The sequence below is a fragment of the Odocoileus virginianus genome, unplaced genomic scaffold (assembly GCF_023699985.2).
Source record: "Odocoileus virginianus isolate 20LAN1187 ecotype Illinois unplaced genomic scaffold, Ovbor_1.2 Unplaced_Scaffold_2, whole genome shotgun sequence".
Taxonomy (NCBI): domain Eukaryota; kingdom Metazoa; phylum Chordata; class Mammalia; order Artiodactyla; family Cervidae; genus Odocoileus; species Odocoileus virginianus.
Window position 1 is genome coordinate 387370 of NW_027224264.1, and position 19256 is coordinate 406625.

General features: G+C 35.8%; 1 protein-coding gene and 1 non-coding gene across 6 annotated transcripts in view; one reads left to right on the plus strand and one right to left on the minus strand.

Annotated features, from left to right (window-relative positions):
* Positions 1 to 18373, plus strand: part of STAG2 (STAG2 cohesin complex component) — a 130445-nt gene extending 112072 nt beyond the window's left edge. For 4 of the 5 annotated variants that reach the window (XM_020894262.2, XM_070462273.1, XM_070462274.1 and 1 more), the window contains 6 exons: positions 3128 to 3351; positions 6180 to 6369; positions 6460 to 6570; positions 9918 to 10044; positions 11819 to 11896; positions 16445 to 18373. In XM_020894262.2, coding sequence (XP_020749921.1) covers positions 3128 to 3351; positions 6180 to 6369; positions 6460 to 6570; positions 9918 to 10044; positions 11819 to 11896; positions 16445 to 16468 — 754 coding nt within the window. In that variant the 3' untranslated portion in view covers positions 16469 to 18373. The remainder of the gene's footprint in view (positions 1 to 3127; positions 3352 to 6179; positions 6370 to 6459; positions 6571 to 9917; positions 10045 to 11818; positions 11897 to 16444) is intronic. The other variant, XM_070462276.1, reaches the window with a different exon arrangement.
* Positions 18374 to 18879: 506 nt separating this feature from the next.
* Positions 18880 to 18951, minus strand: TRNAE-UUC (transfer RNA glutamic acid (anticodon UUC)). Its single transcript has one exon. It is a non-coding gene; the product is annotated as a tRNA-Glu (tRNA).
* Between the last annotated feature and the right edge of the window lie 305 nt (positions 18952 to 19256).

The following is a 19256-nucleotide window of genomic DNA, read 5'->3' on the forward strand; positions in this document are numbered from 1 at the left end:
GGTCTTCTAAAATGATGACTTACATTCTAAGAGAGCCCAACAAGTGGAATTAAAGTCTTCAAAATCTTCTTTAATCTCTCCCTTCCAGACCTCCCAACCCCAGGCTTTGAGGTATAAAAAGACAGAAAAATATGAATAACTCCTAGTATAAGTAATGTCTTCCTAAAGCCCACCAGTATTTTGCATTTAAAGATTATGGAGATCTTATATGAAATTCTAAAGCAGACAAAACTAATCTGTATTGATAGAACTCACCATAGTGGTACTTGTTGGAGTTGGAAAGACTGAATGGGAAAGGGGATACAGGGTACTTTCTGGGGTCATGGGAATATCCTGTATCTTGATAGGTGTATGGGTTACATGACTGCATTCATTTACAGAGGTGATCCAACTTTTAATTTCTGTGCACTTTATTATATATAAATTGATCCCAATTTAAAATTGCATTGAGGAATTCATAGTCCAGTGGTTAGACTGTCCTTTCACTGCTGAGGGCCTGGATTCAATCCCTGCCTGGGAAACTAAGGTCCCACAAGCTGCATGATGGTAGGCAAAAAAAATAATTGCATTGATACTATTAGAGAAATAAAAATTAAAACAATTAAAAAAATAATTTCTCATCTAGTAGATTAGCACAACTTTAAGAAGTCTGATAGTGCCAAGGATGTGGAGCAATAAAAGACTTACACATTGGTGGTACAAGACCACTTTGGAGATATCTGGTAGTATGTAGTAAAGTTTAAGATTGTCCCTACATCATGATCCAGTAATGCTATTCAAAGGTAGATACATTAGAGGAACTCTCACACATATATGTAAAGAGAACTATAAATGATTTGACTGTTGGGACTTCCCTGGCGGCCAGTGATTAAGAATCCTGCTTCCAATGCAGGAGTCACAGGTTCAATCCCTTATCAGGGAACTAAGATCCCACATGTGCTGATATGTTTAGTTGCTCAGTCATGTCCAACTCTTTGTGACCCCATGGACTGCATCCCACCAGGCTCCTCTGTCCATGAGATTTTCCAGGCAAGAATATTGGAGTGGGTTGCCATGACCTCCTCCAGGGGATCTTCCTAACCCAGGGATTAAACCCAGGTCTCCCACATTTATGGCCAAAAAGTGACTATTGCATTGTTTGAATAGGGGATAGCGCAAAACTAAATATCTATCTACTAGAAAAAGAGATCAATAAATTAATATACAATGGAATACTATACAATAGTCAAAATTGTTAGATATTTTTAAGTAAATATAAATCCTTAATTTTATTAAAAGCCCATCTAATTGTTCTAATTTCTAGTAGTCTTACATGTCATATATGAAAGTCACTCAGTTGTGTCCGACTCTTTGCAGCCCCATGGACTATACAGTTCATGGAATTCTCCAGGCCAGAATACTGGAGTGGGTAGCCTTTTCCTTCTCCAGATGTCATAAATGACTTTTATTCTTAGTTCATTTGATTGAATTGGGATTGAAAAGATTCACACAATCCAATTGATCTACTTAAAAATTTTTTTCAAGTTTATTGAGCTGTAATTGGCAAATAAATTTGTAATGTATTGAAAGTATACAACATGATTTCATATACGTTGTCTAAGGATTCCCATAATCAAGTTAATTAACGTATTTATCACCTCACATTATTTACCCTTTTTTTGATCAGAACACTGAAGCTCTACTCCTTTAGCATATTTCAGTTATACAGTATTATATATTTACAAATATCATCAACCTTAACCACCATGTTACATATTAGACCATGAGATCTCATTCATCTTTTCAAAATTGTTTTTCTTCATGGAGATATAGTTGACATATAACACTGTGTAAGGTTGAGGTGTGCAGCATATTGATTTGATACACATATTGGAAAATGATTACCACCATAGTCTTAGCTGATACCAGTCTTCCAAAATGGTTAGATTTTAAATTAACATGTTGTGTGCAAAAAGCTTAAGTACAAAATGGTGCTGTGTTTTCAGACAAATAAGTATTAAAACATTATAAATGGGGACAAAAACAGGAAATTCAGGTTAATGGCAACATCTGTGGCTAGAAAGAGGAAAAAAGGCCATAGCATCAGAGAGGGCTACTTATCTGGAATATTCTGTTAGGCTATGTGGTGGATACATAGTTGTAAATCTCTCTACTAGTAAGTATATTTTGGCTCAGACTGCACGTCTTGTCACAGACGGTTAATAGTTCTCTGACTGATAGCCAACTTACAAAGACCACACTTCGAGGAGTACTGTACTACCATGTGCAGGGCTTCCCCAGTGGCTCAGCGGTAAAGACTCCTCCTGCAGTGTGGGAGACACAGGTTCGATCCTTGGATCAGGAAGGTCTCCTATCCTTTCTCTCCTTATCTATGATACGGGGAGAATATCTCCCTCACAAGATTGTAAGAATAAAGTTAAAGAGCCTAAGAGGAAAATGCCTAGCACACAGTAGCCACACAAATGTTAGTTGATTTTTAATTGCTATATTATATGTAAGTCATGGAATCCTTGTGATACTTGGATCCACGGGTAGATGTATGACTTCCATTATGCTGAAAATATTTTGCAGGTAGGGACCATATCAGATTTACCTTTGCGTCTGTCCCCATTGCCTGGGACATAGGTGCTCAACAAATAATAAACCAAAATGCTGTGAATTATTTCCTTTATTGTGAGAATCTTCATAGAGACAAAATTGTTCATCAATGTACTGATGAGGCTTAGAATAAGTAGTAAAGTAATATACCCACACTCACACAGCTAGGGGTTGGTAGAACTGGGACTAGAACTCAATGTAATCTTGTGTAATCTTTAAATACAATCCTCTTTCCAAAAATATGACTCAGATTTGTTCTTCTAACAGAGGACCTGGAAAGTTAGGATAGAACAGAGACATTTTGAGAAAGAGAACACTAATATCCTGCAGTTGTTAGTGGAATGCTTTCAGGAAATGTAGACCCATCCATCATTATTTTCATTCTCATTTACTTTTTATTTAACTCTAGTTAATCATTGTGTGTTCCATATTAATGTGTAAGCCTTAAGATTATTAGGAATAAGCAAAAAGAAAAAAAAGCTATGGCAATTTAATGTATCAAAGCTAATGATTTCTACTCCTTTTTAAGGTATGTTTACTTGGAAAAGTTCATGACCTTTCAAATGTCACTCCGAAGAGAAGACGTGTGGCTTCCACTAATGTCATACCGAAATTCTTTGCTAGCTGGTGGTGATGATGACACCATGTCAGTCATTAGTGGAATTAGTAGTCGGGGGTCAACTGTGCGAAGTAAAAAATCCAAACCATCTACAGGGAAACGGAAAGTGGTTGAAGGCATGCAGCTCGCACTCAGTAAGCATATAGTTTATTTTCTTTATGTTTGTCCTTTATGTTTCCCATAGGTCACCTCCTTTTTAAATTCAAGGTATGTGTTGTTAAATGCAAATTGTTTGCTCCAGTTATGTGTAAAATGTACTGTTTTAAGCATTTTGCATATGTGAATTTGATTCTTACAATTCTTTAGGTACATTCTTATTTTTCACTTGTAGGAAACTAGTACAGAGAAGTTGATTAACTTAGGTCACACTGATATTAAGTAGCAGAGCCAGGCAGTCTCACTCTCGAGCATCTGCTTTTTTTTTTCTGTATTAAATTTATTTAAGATATATACACGTCCCGTCCCTCTTAAACCTCCCACCCACCCCATAGAGCATCTACTTTTAAATCACTGCACTATACTCTATGTATACGGATATGGAGAACTAATCATTACCTCAGAGATCAGATCATCCAGTTTAAGTGGCGCAGCAGATTCAGAGAGGTTCCAACTTTGGAATTTCTATGAAGAGATCATTAATCATAAAGAATTTGATAGATATACAAGTTGCTGTCTATAATCTTAGAGTTAAGAATATATTATGACGCTTGAATCTCTTGGACTCTTAGTACTCCAGGGTTGGTTCTTTATTCCTTTCTTTAAGATACTTTAAACAGATTAGTATAGTTGCCAGAATTTGTTCCAGCTATTATTCCTGAGTAACAAACTACCCCCAAAACTTAAACGATATAACTGGGACATAATGTCTGGTGCTTTCACTAGGAATAAATACCCCAAGGCTGGAACTGGAATCATATGGAGACATCTTCACTTATAGATGTATCTGATGCTGGCTGTCAGCTGGGACCTCAGCTAGATTGTCTGCCAGAACACCTTACATGTGACCTTTCCATGTGACTCTTTGGCTTCCTCACGGTGTGTGATTCGGCTTCAAGAACAGGTGTCTCAAGAGACAACTCTGGACACTGCCATTTTCTAAGGCCAGAAACTGGCATAGCGTAGTTTTTCATCATGGTCTGTGGACCAAGCAATCACAGGGCACAGATTCAAGGGAATGGGACATCATCCCCTACCTGTTAATGTGACAAGTGTCAGAGGTTTGGGGGCTATATTTTTTTTTAACTTATTTTCCTAGGAGCCATGGTTTTAAATTGCCACATGGATTAATGGTTTTAGTATGTTTTTGGTCCATTAACACAGAGCATAAACTTGTAACTTACACAGCCTTAGATTTAGGCTTGATTGGTCATGTAGTACCAGCGTCCCAGTCTGTGGAGAAATCTTACACAGTATCCCTGACCAGTTAAAATACTTGGGCTTGATAAAAAGTTAAAATTTCCTTTCTTTAGATAGAAAAGCTATCAAATTAAAAGATGTGTTCACTGAATACCACTAAATTTTAAAAAGTTTTTCTTATCTAAACCTCTTAATTCACCTGGTCTAACATAGTTAGCCTCCTCAGTGGCCAGCTCGCTCACTAGTCTTCATATTCTTAAGTCTATCCTCCACATTACCACCATATTCTTTGTCTAAAACATGTAACTCACCACATTGCTTCCACAGAACCTTTAGTAGTAGTTCGTGTCACCTTAGTGTAGCTTATAAAACTTTGCATAAGTTGATTCCTGCTTCTTTATTCAGCCTTACCTTTTGCCATCTACTCCAGGATTACTAAACTCTTAAGATATCTACAAATTAGTATGATTCAGTCATTGTTGTTTCATGCCTCAGTGCTTTTGCTTAGGTTCTCCCCATTTTTGGAGATGGCACAGTTCACATAATATCCACTCTAGTCAGAAGTAACTTCCGGGTAGCTGGGCTCTGATCTTTTTCATCGTTCCCATTCTCCCTGTGCTTCCCTCTTTTAGCACTTACCACACTGTGTCATGGTTTCCCTGGTGGCTCAGCAGTAAAGAATCTGCCTGCAATGCAGGAGACACAGGTTCGATCCCTGGGTCAGGAAGATCCCCTGGAGGAGGGCATGGCAACCCACTCTAGTATTCTTGCCTGGAGAATCCCATGGACAGAGGAGCCTGGCAGACTATAGTCCATGGGGTCACAAAGAGTTGGACATGACTGAAGCGCCTGAGCATGCATGCACACTGTGTTATAATTGCCTATATTTTCTTTACCAGGGCTTCCCTGGTAGCTCAGCTGGTAAATAATCTGCCTGCAATGCAGGAGACCCCGGTTCAATTCCTGAGTTGGGAATATCGCCTGGAGAGGGATAGGCTACCTACTCTAGTATTCTTGGGCTCCCCTGGTGACTCAGATGGTCAAGAATCCTCCTGCAATGCGGGAGACCTGGGTTCAAATTCCCCTGGAGAAGGGAATGGCTACCCACTCCAGTACTCTTGCCTGGAGAATTCCATGGACAGAGGAGCCTAGCAGACTACAGTCCATGGGGTTGCAAAGAGTTAGACACGATTGAGCAAATTTCACTTTCTTTCACTTTCTTTTTCTACAACTGGACTGTCAGGGCATGGCAGGGACTGCATCCTACATACCTTTGTATCCCTCTGTTCCAAGCTCTAGCATGTGTAAAGAAGCAGATGTTTGTTGACCTGCACAAGTTGTATTAGACATTTCCCTGGTGGTTCAGATGGTAAGGAATCTGCCTGCAATGCAGGAGACCTGGGTTTGATCCCTGGATCAGGAAGATCTCCTGGAGAAGGGAATGACTACCCATTCCAGTATTCTTGCCTGGGAAATCCCATGGACAGAGGAGCCTGGTGGGCTACAGTCCATGGGGTCGCACAGAGTCGGACATGACTGAGCAACTAACACTTTACTTAGTCAAAATTAGTGACTGAACTTCATTGCTATTACTTTTCTTTCTCAGCTGAAGAAAGCAGTAGTAGCGACAGTATGTGGCTAAGCAGAGAACAAACATTGCACACCCCAGTTATGATGCAGACACCACAACTCACCTCAACGATTATGAGAGAGCCCAAAAGATTACGACCTGAGGATAGTTTCATGAGTGTCTATCCAATGCAGACTGAACATCATCAAACTCCTCTTGATTATAAGTAAGTACATTTGATCATTTTCTGTACTATAACTTTATTAATTACATAGAAAAAAGTTAAGTTAAAAGAAGAATAAAATTCTCCTTGAAGCACGCAGGTAACATGGATGTTAGCTCAAAGACAACAAGAGGAAGCAAGGCAGCAGCAGGAGAGAGCAGCAATGAGCTATGTTAAACTGCGAACTAATCTTCAGCATGCCATGTAAGTGAGAGTGCCTTATTGTCTGAGTCTAGGAAGTTCACTAATTCATTTTGACATATTTTATTGTGTGCCTTATCTAAAAATTTCAGCAAACTCTCTAGAGTAACTAAGCTGAAATAATCAAGGAGCTAAAAATTGGTCTTTCCAACAGAAATAAAAAACTTCTAAAGTTAAATATTGACTAGTTAGGTAAAGGACTGATATTAGGTTGATCTGTTGGAAAAGTTTAACTATGAATCCTTGTTTATTTTGGTACACAGACCTATAGCTAAAAATTCAGTTTTGTTACATCTTAATTGATCCCCACCTTAGTTCAGGCCCTCATCTCTCACCTGAACTATTGCATTAGCTTTCTAATTCATGTTCTTCCCTCAGATCTATTTATCCTCTCACCAAACCCCTTCCCTCACTCCCCTCACCACCACCACTCCATCATTCACTTGCCATCAAGAATTGCTATTCTAGAATAAAAATCTGATCATGTAGCTCTCTTCCTTAAAACCATTCTATGGATCCCCATTGCCTGCAAGATACAGTTCAAACTCCTTAGCTCATGGCATGCAAAATCTTTCTAGATATGGCCCCTGCCTACATTTTAGTATCATATCCTATTCCCTGGCAGCTGGTAAAATCATCATAAAAGGACAAGCTCAGGTGTCACCTTATATGAAGCTGTGGTGTCATCTATGCTCCCATAACACTATGTATATTCCTATTTCTTATAGCACTTACCACATTGTATTGTGATTTGTTTATGAATTTGTCCCTTTCTCTAGACTGTGAGCTCCTTAAGGGCAGGGACCTCTCTTTCTCTTTTCTAACTTGAAAAGTATAGTTGATGTACAGTGTTCTCTGTTGCAGGTATACAGTTTAGTGATTCACAGTTTTTAAAGGTTGTACTCCATTTATAGTTATTATAAAATATTGGCTATATTCCCTGTGTTGTACAGTATATCCTTGTAGCTTATTTTATACCATAATAGTTTGTACCTCTTAATAGGGATTGCTTTCATTTCCTGTTAGTGCTTGGCACATTAAAAAAGTACTAAGTTAAATGTTCATTGAATGAATAAATGTCCAATGCTAAAAAAAACTGCAGTTTAATTTTCAAATCTTTGTTTTTACTGGAATCTGTATGAGAGTTTTTATAAGTCCTTATTAGCTTTGGCTCCAAGAGAAATGGCATATAAGCAGTCTTTAGATGACTGGTACGAAGGGGGAAGATCTGATGGTTTTGATTAAGTTTTTTAGTTTGAAAGCTTTGTATATGTAACATAATGTGGTATATGTTTTAATGCTGGAGATAGTGATTGTTACCTTACTTTTTAAATTTATATTTTGTTTCAATTTTGTTGGTTTTTGAATGATGAGAATTTGACCTATTTTTCTTAAGAACTGATCATTTACCTCATGAGTAGTAGTCTATTTAAATTCACTTTAGTTGTCTGTAGTGGTCTTAAAATCCTCAAACAGACAAGGTATACTTTATCACATCTGTAGATTCTGATCCTGTTATGTCTACTGTGTTCATCCTCTATACTATCCCTTGATTCTGTCCCCTATTGTGTTTCTATAGCCACATTCCCTTTAACATAGGTTCTTATTTCATGCTGAATTCTACAAGTGATTTCTTAGCTTCTCACTAGTTACCAGTCCAAATACTCCAGAATTCTGCCAGGCACTCATTTGGTCCATATGTCTCCCCTTAAAACTTTCCACCAGTGCCCACGATCTTCCACGGCATCTCATTATCATTCTTTTGTTTGTAGATTAATTGATTAATTTTTTTCTTCAAGTTTTATGGGGATATAATTGACATACAACACTGTATTAAGGTGTCCAGCATGATGATGCATCTTACATACATCATGAAGTGATTACCACAATAAGTTTAGTAAACATCCATCATCTCATATAGCTGTAGTTAGTTTTTATTCTTCTTAGAGATACACTTCCCTAGGTGACAAATTATTCCAGTTAAATAATTATTATCAGAAGAGTCTTTTGGTTGTATCCTAAGTAGTCTGTCACCTGAGACTTTAAAATATTTTTGTTTTATAATAATTGTTCTGTAATGGTGTCTGGCCTATAACTGAAATACCTTCAAATTCTGTCTCTTAGTTTATATCACATATATCTTTCAAAAGCAGAATGAGTTTCTGGTTTTCTATAACACATGGTCCCCAAAAGCACACATATCCCCTTCACAGTTTTTTCCACCAAATACAGTAAAATTGTCATTTATCATTTACTGTCCAGAACTCTTGAGAAACAGGGACCATCGTTAACATATTTGTCCACATAGCCTGAACTAGATATCATGTCTTGTGATCTTTGTCTTTTAAGACTCATCATAGTTTTGTGTAAATTGTAAGCAGGCATTCAATAAATAATTGATTGAGGGGAGGTGGAATCTTTACATGAATGAGCAAAGAAAGAAATATTATCCAAACTGGGAAACAACGAGTCACCCTCAATTTCACTTATGTTGATTCCTTTATGCTGATATGGGCTAATTTGTGAACTTGAAATTTGAGTTTTTTCCTTATAATTATGTGATAATAGAATTTTTGGTCTTAATTTTTATTTAACTTTTCTATATAGGTCTCAGTTTTGAGTTTCATAGGATACAGAGTGCAAGTTTCACCATAAATGTTGTTCATTTCTTCCTGAAGCAGAATTAATCTCTTCTTTCAGTATATCTTTATAGCGCTTAATGCATATTTCTCTTGCAATATTTATCACTTTGTCATAATTAATTGTGTTTCCCATAGTAGACTGTGAGCTCCTTGAGGGCAGGAATCATGTCTTATTCATCTTTTATTTTGCATCCATAGGACACAGTCAAAACCTGGCACATAGTAGGCACTATGTGAATGAGTGAGTGAGTGCCTGGTACATTTTAGGTACTGAGTGAATGTGAGTGATGGGTAAATTAACATTATATGTTCATGAAAATACATGTATTCTGAAAAAGTCATTTCTTTGGTCTCTTGTTTTATACTTGTTTATTAATTTGTACCCTGCCTACTTTCAAAAAGGATTTGAGGTATCTTGTCTGCTCCCATGTGGTAAATTCTCATTGAGCTTTTAAATGGGATATCAGAACTATCAAGCTAAATGTTTTGAAGTACTGTAGAATAAACATAACTCCTTAGCATTTTCAGACAAGTGAACATTGGGGTTTTGACATCATTGATGACATGATCAATGCCTAGTCATTTTCCCTGACCTTTAATTCCATCATTTTCCATTACATTTGAATAGAGAAAGCCACATAGTTGCTGCCAATGTATTACTAAGTTGTGACTTTGGTTGAGATCTTGACCTTTTTTGTATTTCTCTAGTCGGCGTGGTACAAGCTTAATGGAAGATGATGAAGAGCCAATTGTTGAAGATGTTATGATGTCCTCAGAAGGGAGGATTGAAGATCTTAATGAGGGGATGGATTTTGACACCATGGATATAGACTTGGTAAGATAACAATGATTCTGTAAGGTTTTTTGTTTTTGTTTTGTTTTTTTAAATAAAAAGTTTTATTGGAGAAAAATAGAACCACCACATACACAGGGAAAAGAGCACAAAAATTCAACTGATACAGAACTGAAAGTCACAACTACCCAATGTTGTTTGCGATTACTTTTCAATTTCTTAAATGGCTTCCCTCAATTTTTTAAATAGCCTTGCCAATTTTCAGCTGAAATAGAATCAAGTTTTCAAAAAATTAAGAGCCTCAGCGAAGGGACCAGCTTTTAAGATAACAAAGGTGACACCAAGAGTCTCCTAATAGGACCAATTCTACCGAAAAATTCCTGAAGCACATAACTACTGAGTCTGGTAGAACAGTAGCTCAGAGACCATCAGGGATTAGTTAGAACACTGACTCAGACGGTCCAGTATGCAGAGAGGGCAAACAAAAAAGCTGCATTTCCCTGTCAGATGAGTTCACGTAAGAAAACCAAGGAGGTGCTAAGAAAATACAGGCAATGGCTGCTCAAAATAATTAAGAAGGCATTCTAAATACCACATATTATTAGACAACAGTGTGTAAAGTGATGCAATTAGAAAACAGGCAACTTAAAAAAAATATGGTCACAGGTCTTTGAGAACTCAAGAAAACAATCAATAGCAAACACAAGAGCTGAAAGTCTTCTCAGCTGAGGGTTGAAAGTGAAAGTGAAGTCGCTCAGTCATATCCGACTCTTTGCGACCCCGTGGACTGTAGCCCACCAGGCTCCTCCGTCCATGGGATTCTCCAGGCAAGAATACTGGAGTGGGTTGCCATTTCCTTCTCCATGTAAGGTTTTAAATTTAGATTTTTTTTGGAAATTAAATTGGATATTATTAGAGGAGATAAATACTTGCCATAAAAGTAAGTTTTGCAAAATTATTAAATAAAATAGTTGCCAGGAGTTTAGTTATGTGGAAAGGGATTGAGGAAGAGGGTGAGTTTGGTGAGGGTGTTAGATCCTAATTTAGATGGTAAACTTTCAGACTAATTTAGGAATATATAAAGGGTATATTTTGCTTAATAGTATAATATCACATTATAATTTACCATGTATTTACCATTTATCAAACCAATATTTTATAAACATGATCTACTTTTTTACTGAGGTCAGTTTCCATATATCACAAAGTACTGATAAAATACTTAGACTTGGAAGTTGAATATATATGATGATATATTCTCTGATAATAACATCATACATACATCAACATACATACATATTATATACAAAATGATTCCATGTATGTCATTTTGCTACACAGCTCATTCAGCTTTGTGAGGTAGGTTGAAAGGATTGAGGATATTGAAGCTTAGACACCCTATCCAAAGAGACAAAACCAGTAAGCGGTAAAGCTGAGACTCATAAGCCAGGTCTTCTATATCTCAGTATACTTGGTGTATTCTCCTTAAAGGGAAGAGATAATTAAATATGGCTTCTCATCAGAATAGTGTAATTCAGTGCCTTGAAAGGAAAGTGAGTTGAGAGAGACATTTCTAAAATAAAACAAAAAAATCCGTTTTCTAGTTTTCATCCATAAGAATAATTTTCCATGAATGAACTGCTTTTACATTTTTAAACATTATGTAGTTTGAATAGATAGTACTTGAAATATTGTAGGGTGCCATTGCAACTACATAGGTCTCGTGAACACTTAATTAATTTCAAGATTTTCAGTTACTATTTGGCTTATTACTGATATGGCAATTGTCAACTTCCCTCCTTTTTTTTCCCTTTAGCCACCATCAAAGAACAGACGAGAGAGAACAGAACTGAAGCCTGATTTCTTTGATCCAGCTTCAATTATGGATGAATCAGTAGGTTTAATTTAAATATGCCTCAAGATTGTAAAATCAAAAGTAATAGGCAGTCTCTGAGTGTGAGGTTGAAGAGCTTGGACAATACATTGAGAATGGATGAAAACAACTGGACAGAAGGAAAAGAGACAGGCAGGAGGGATTTCAGAGTAGAGTTGAGAAGGGGTCATGCAGTGGTGGTAACAGATTCAGGTGCCTTTGAATCCCTGGCCAACTGGGGCTTAAGTGTTGTGTTAAAGAATTTGGACTTTTCCTGTAGGCTTGAGTTATACCTGATGAAGGATTTTGAATGGAGGGCGGGGGCGGGCATGATCAGAATTGTGTTTCAGAAATATTTCTTGAATAGGATGAACTAGAAGAAAAATAACCATGATAGTCATAATATGAAGACATGGTGAAAAATAGAACTTGAACAAAGGCTTTGGTAATAAAGAGAAGGGAGTTGAGATAATTAGTTATTGTTAGTTGTCAGTTCTGTTTCTTCTGTCAGTCCCTGTTGCCATATTCTCCCTGAGAATGCCACGGTTCAAATCTGTAGTTCCTCTCAGACATACTGTGCTCTCACAACTCTATGACCTTGTAAAAGCTTTTCTGTCAGAATTGCCCATTTCCTTTTCCAATTAGTGAATTCTTTGTTTCAGTGGTCAGTTCTGACATTACCTGTGGAGTTTTTCCTAACTTTTTAGATAGATACTTTGTTCTCAGCTCCCATAACACTTGTACACACTTCTGTTTTGATAACTACCAGATTGATATAGTGAAATAGGATATTACATTTTGCTCAATGATTGAACTCCAGGCAGTGATGATTTTATTCATTTTGAGAGTTTTGCCCATCATAGAGGTGTTGAGCTTTATTGTCAGCTTACTAAATTGGTTAAATGCCTGTCTAGCTCACTTTTTAGCATCTACCCAATTATGCTGCTTCTTCCTAACACCTGCTATCTCAGGTGACTGTTGTATCATCCTCCAAGGCCTGCCTTCTATGCCCGTATTTTTGCCGTTCTCTCCTGGCCCTCTCTTGCCTCATAATCTGCTGTCAGATAGCTCTTGGAAGAATTTTAACAAACGAACTCATGCTAACATACTTAAATTAATAGAGCTAGCTATTTGAGCTAAAAGATAATGTTTCATAGATCAGCAGGTATAGAAATCTTTGGACAAGGCACCTTGGGATCCTTGAAATCAGTGTTTGTCAATCTCTAAGGGACATATAAATCATGTAGAGATCTTACTAAAATGTAGGTTCTGCTTCAGTAGGTCTTAAGTGTGGTCTAATATTCTGCATTTCTAATACAACCATAATTTGAGTAGCGTAGGTGACCTCTGCCTATCCATAAGTCTATAGTTTAAGTGTATATTGAAGTATGTGGTTTCCCTGATAATCTAGGAGTATGTGTCTTCCAGTTTGTTAAATAAAACATTTAGGTAGTGATTGTGATGAGGAATAAAAGAGAATCTTTCCAAGCATATGTGATGAAATGCATTAATTCAGCAGTTTAGTGAGTTGGAAATTGGTGCTAAAATGAATAAAATGTTCTCCCTGATCTCAAGGGATTTGTATTCTAGTCCACCTCTACTATCACTTTGAGATGAAAAGGAATGGAAGCTAGTATTTGAAAAATTATGTGCCTGACATTGTGCCAGGCACAATTTAGTGGGATCCCACTTTTAAACTCAAGCAAACTTGGGCTGTAGAGGTGGTTTCAGTGACTTGCTGAGGGTTATACTACTTTAGTGTCAGAGTAGTAATTTGATCTGAGTTCCTTTTGATTTAAAAATCTTGTGCTGCCTCTGCTGTGCACTTCCCAGAACTAAAATCAGACCTTACCTCAAAGAAATACCAAGAAAAATTTTTTAGAAATTGTAATGATTAACTACAGTCAAAATTGATATGGGCAGTTAGAGATCACCTTATTTTTTCATTTGTTCATCTAAAATCAGGAAACCTTTAGGCATTGTTTCCTTAGTCACTTACTATTGAATAGATTTGCCAAATGATGCTCTTCACCTTTTTTTCTCTACAGTAGTGGAACAGCATTGTATATGTATTTATATTTTTGACATTTAACATTTAGGGAAAACTATAGTCTGAGTGAAGCCAAAGATAGGGACCTAATAATTGTTATTTATAGAAGAATGATGGCATTCTTGTGTTTATTGCATATGTAACAACTTAGAGGATGGTAGTTTTGCTGCTTTTCCTAAAATTAGGAAAAGGAGCACATGCATCTATACCTGTAGTTCTATACTATTACCACATGATGGCAGCAGTCACAAAACTGAGTGCTCAGTATCTTTAACAGTTCAGGTATCTTTAGAAGTCTTTGACCACGTATGTATTGTAATACTATTAATACTAGTTTGTTTTAAAATTACATTAAACTTTATCTTATTATCTCAACAATACCTTAAATGGAATAACAAAATTTTAAATGTAAAAATCTGCGTTGGATTACATCTTTTTTTATTCAACCCTGTGATAATAGTCAACAAGACAATAATAAAATTAGGACTGTAGATTCTTTTATACCCAATTCTAAGATTCACTAATTTTATGTAAAGTAACCCAAAGCATCCTAGTATAGATACTTTAGATTATTACTAAATAAATCCTAAATATATTTTCTGTAACGTTATCAGTGTGATTCAGAAGTGGCAATATGAAAATTCTGAGCAGATCAGTTTGGGGTTGCATATAATATTCTAGATTTATGATTTATTTAGTTTCATATTTGGTAACAGTGTCAACATTGGTATATGGTTGCTTTCTGCTATTAGTGGGCCAGTATTGCCTCAATGCACCAAAGCTGGCTGTTGGTACTTTTAAAGTATGTGCTTAAGTGGTTATTAATGTTGACACCAGAAACAGGTAGCTTATGTTACCAGATAAAGAGAATATCACTAATGTCCTTCTTCTGCGTTGAGATTCTTTTATTAGAATTATCTGTAGTATAAAATTGGTAAAGGAAGGGTTTGGTATAATGGAGCTAATTTAATGTTCTAGTAGAAGAATCTCCTTTATAACCTTGTCTGTACAAACCCAGGAGGAGGGGAAAAAAAGATCTGTTCAGGCTATTTCTAGGTAGATACTTGGTTTGGAAAGAACTTGAGTTCATCTTCATGCCACACTCTACACTAAAACTGTCAATTAAGATTTTATCCTTTCTTTCATCATTAGATCTTCCATTACCCAGAGTCAGAGTGTTAGGCTAGAAGGGATTTTTAAACATTGCCTATCACCTAGGCCTCTTTGGAAACATTCTAACCACCCAGACTCTGACTCTTGAAGCTAAAAAGGAGAACACTTAACCTTGAGGGGTGGGGTGGGCAAGGGGCGAGTAGTGGTGTTGGTTTTGATGGATGACTGGTAAGAATGGGGTACATTAATCCTCTATTGTTCTCGTTACTGGGGATTCCAAACACTTTACTTGATGATTCGCTACATGGAGGCTGCAATCAGATAGATATTTGTTTCCTGGTCTGAAAATACATAGCTCCTTCAATTCAGATCAAAACAATTCGTGAGTTCTATGACTTTTGTTAAAGTGAGATTTAATTTACAAGTAAGTGCCCTTTGTAATCCCAGTCTTAGATCATTACCTCTGGCTTTAATTATCAGTTTTTCACTAGCTCATTATAGTATTTTAAAAATATTACTCAATTGTCATAATAAGTGCTGGAAATTTAATTGAAGAGCCCAACTAAAAGTTGTAGCTTATTCTTGCTTAACAAATAAGAGGGAGTTGCTCCATTCATTACCTGCTTTTACTTTTTTAAGTTAGTGACAATGATTAGATTTTACCTAGCATTGTTTCCCCAGCTGAAATGTAATGGAGTGAAATATAACTGGAGTGGGTTGCCATTTCCTTCTCCAGAGATCTTCCCAATCCAGGAACCAAACCCTGGTCTCCTGAATTGCAGGCATATTCTTTACCAGCTGAGCTACGAGGGAAGCCCCAAAATGTAATGAAAATCATCAATACAACTTTTTGCTCAGATTTTACTTTTGCTTACTTGATTTTTTAAAATTAGTAGACCTGTTCATTCAGTCCAGCTTTTCAAAAGAATGCTTCCTGTTTTCTGCATATTTATATTGTTCTTGGATGTTTTTGGTCTGTGTGTTCAAAACACTTTAAAAATGATACCCACTTCACAGTGCAAATGACTGAGTTTGCCAGACATTGTTGTGCCAGAAGTGTATGTCAAGAAGCACATTTACTTTTTCATTCAATATATGTTGGGTGCCTGTGTTCAGGGCATTATCTAGGCATTAGGGGTGTGTATAAACATATAAATGAGACATGATTTATGCTTTTAGTTATATTTATGAGGTAGGTAGGATTGTGATTAGGCCTGATGTTATTTCATAATTCTATGTTAATGGTAATTATAATTTTAGAATTATATATCTGAAAAGAGGGGGATTTTTCAAAGTGACCTTTAGCATGTTATTAAACTTAATATCGCCAAGTATTGATGTAATATATTTTACAAAGAAATGAATGACAATTTTAACAAGATTTTTTTTTCCCTCTCTCTCATTAGGTTCTTGGGGTGTCAATGTTTTAATACCAGTACACAATTAAGTCTGTGGTGAAGTCATTTTCTAAGTGGAAGAGGAAATTTTAAAATAAAGTGTGGTAGATACAGTGAAATTCTGTACAGATTTTTCTCTAAGGAGAATATGACGTGCTTATACTTACCAAGATCAAGTGCATTTGAGGGGCAGTTTTGTTTGCCTGAAAAAAGTAAAGGACAAGTAAACAATTTGATGATAAGCTACAGTTTTTCTTAGAAAGTAAATATTTTATTTATGCGCTGTTAGTTGGCTTTTGAATCAATTATTTCATGCTTTTTTTAAAGAAACTATAACAATCTGAAGAGGCATTTGGTACAGACGTGAATCCTCTTACATTTATTTACTGGGTGTACTAAGTAATGATGACCTCTGCTGGATTTCTGTTTACATCCAAGAAACAAAGTTAAGGATGAATTTATTCCCCCGCCCTGAAATTATAGGATAGAATTGTTTTTAGCATTCTAAATTTAAATGCTTGAAACATCAATCAACGAGGCTTTCTTTTAAATATTGTAATTGTGGAGAAAAGTAAACTTATAAGCAGAACTTTTACAATTTTTTCATCTAAAATGTATTTTAAGATATTTTTAAAATCCAAGAGCTTCTCTATACTTTTCAGAAATACCCAGATGCAGTGAACTGCCAGAAGGTAACCAGTCTCAAACATGCTTATCCCATTATCAACCCTGAAAGTTTGCTTGTCCTTTAAGATAAAAATGTAATGTTGTGATATTCCTTCCAGTAGTGCCACTGTATTTTGTCTCCAAATAAAAGAAGCTTATTGTAGTATGTTTGCAGAAAAATTCTAAACAAAAATTATACAGCTTATTAGAGTGTGGGAATAGGGATCTAAATTTTAAATAAAATTATATATATATATAAATTGGTGCTGATTTTATAATTGCGCAGTTTGTTTAGTTTTTTCTTACTTTTAAATTCCAACTTAAAATTATGAGGTTTCAGAAATATATTGAAAGTTTAACAATGTTTAAAAATAGAAAAGCATGAGTGTTCATGCTTTAAAATGATTTTTAAATTTGTATTTTATATTGTTTTATCTATCTGTCTTTGCAAGCAGTCTTCAGGTTAAAGATACTTCTAACAGGTTACAGTACATTTCCTCTGTATGTAAATTAGATGGGATAATAGAATTCATAACCCATAATATTCTTTGAAAGCTAAGCTTTAAACTTCATTTTATGTCCTTTCACAAATGAATTAGTTTAAAACAGAAAGTGGCTACTTGCCATTTTGACATCAACTCATTTTGCGAGGCTTAGGCAGCTAGACATCGTTTAAAACAAAATATTAACTTATATTACATGTGTATCTATCTTTTGTCAGTCGTCTCTCAGTTCTTGAGGTATATTATTTTAATCATTCCATGCCTTAATATGCTTGCAATACAAGAATATCTTCAGATGGGTGAATACCAAAAGGCTTCCAGTTTTTAAGAGTCAGAAACCAACAAGCATTGGGCTGTGGTAGCCAAAAACCATAGGTTAGCTAAAAGATCATGATAAAATATACAATTATTTTATTAAATCATGGTTAATAACAAATGAAATCAAGACATGTCTAACAGATTTTCCATCAACAAATATTGTTATGTGCAAAAGTATTGCCTATGTTGTTTTTCACACCACTGCATTTACTAGAACTGCTGAGAGGACTGTATATATGATTTTAAACCTAAGTTGATTTTTTTTTCTCACTCTTGAAAGGAGTACTTCTTTGTGAAAGCAGTTCTTACAGCTTTGTTTTCAACCAGCTAAAAATGTTTTATATATTACTCTAACCTGTTGTCCTCCACATTCTATTGTCCTAATTGTACTGTTTTCTGATTTGTATTTATGTCTTGAGACAGTAACTTTTTGAATAAAAATAAACCTACAGTATGTTGTATGTTTTATCTTTTGTACTTGAAAGAGGAGGGTGGCTATAAGCGGTTAGAAAGTGTCCCTGTTATCACATCTTTTAACATGTTTGGGTGGGAATAATTTATAGAAAATATTGCCATTTTATATTTTTAATAAATCATATGTATTTTTAAATGAGACTAAATCCCTAATTGGGTTATTACTTTAAAGTAGAAATCTATGACCATTATTACTTTATTTATCTGGTGTGAGTTAAATGCTCATTAAAATACCTGCATTGTTCATCAGAGAGAGACAGAGAAAGTGTGTGTGTGTGTGTGTGTGTGTGTGTGTGTGTGTGTAAAACCTCCCTTAGGTAATGGATTGATGTTTGGAGGTAAGTGAAAGCCCATATTTGAGAAAGAATATACTAATTGAATTCCTATTGAAAACTCTTAATGTTCAGCATGTTAAGATTTGCGTTGTTCTCTTTGTTTTTTAAAAAAATTTTTGGCCGTGCTGCACAGCTTGCGGGATCTTCGTTCCCTGACCAGGGATAGAACCCTGGCCATGGCAGTGAAAGTGCCAAGTCCTAACCACTGGACCACCAGGGAATTCCCTGCATTGTATTCTTCTTTTTTCCAGCTTTATTGAATTGTAATTAACATACAATACTATCTAAGTGTAAAGTGTACAGCATGAATATTTGGTACATATGCATAAATTGTGAAATTTACAATAAGATTAGTTAACATGTGTCACCTCATAATAATTGCCATTTTTTTGTGTATATGGTGAGAACACTTAAGATCTACTCTGTTAACATTCACATATACAAAACAGTATTAACTATAGTCACCTCCCTGCATTGTACTCTTAAAAAGGATTCATATCAATGTAGCACTAGCACACTGGTCAT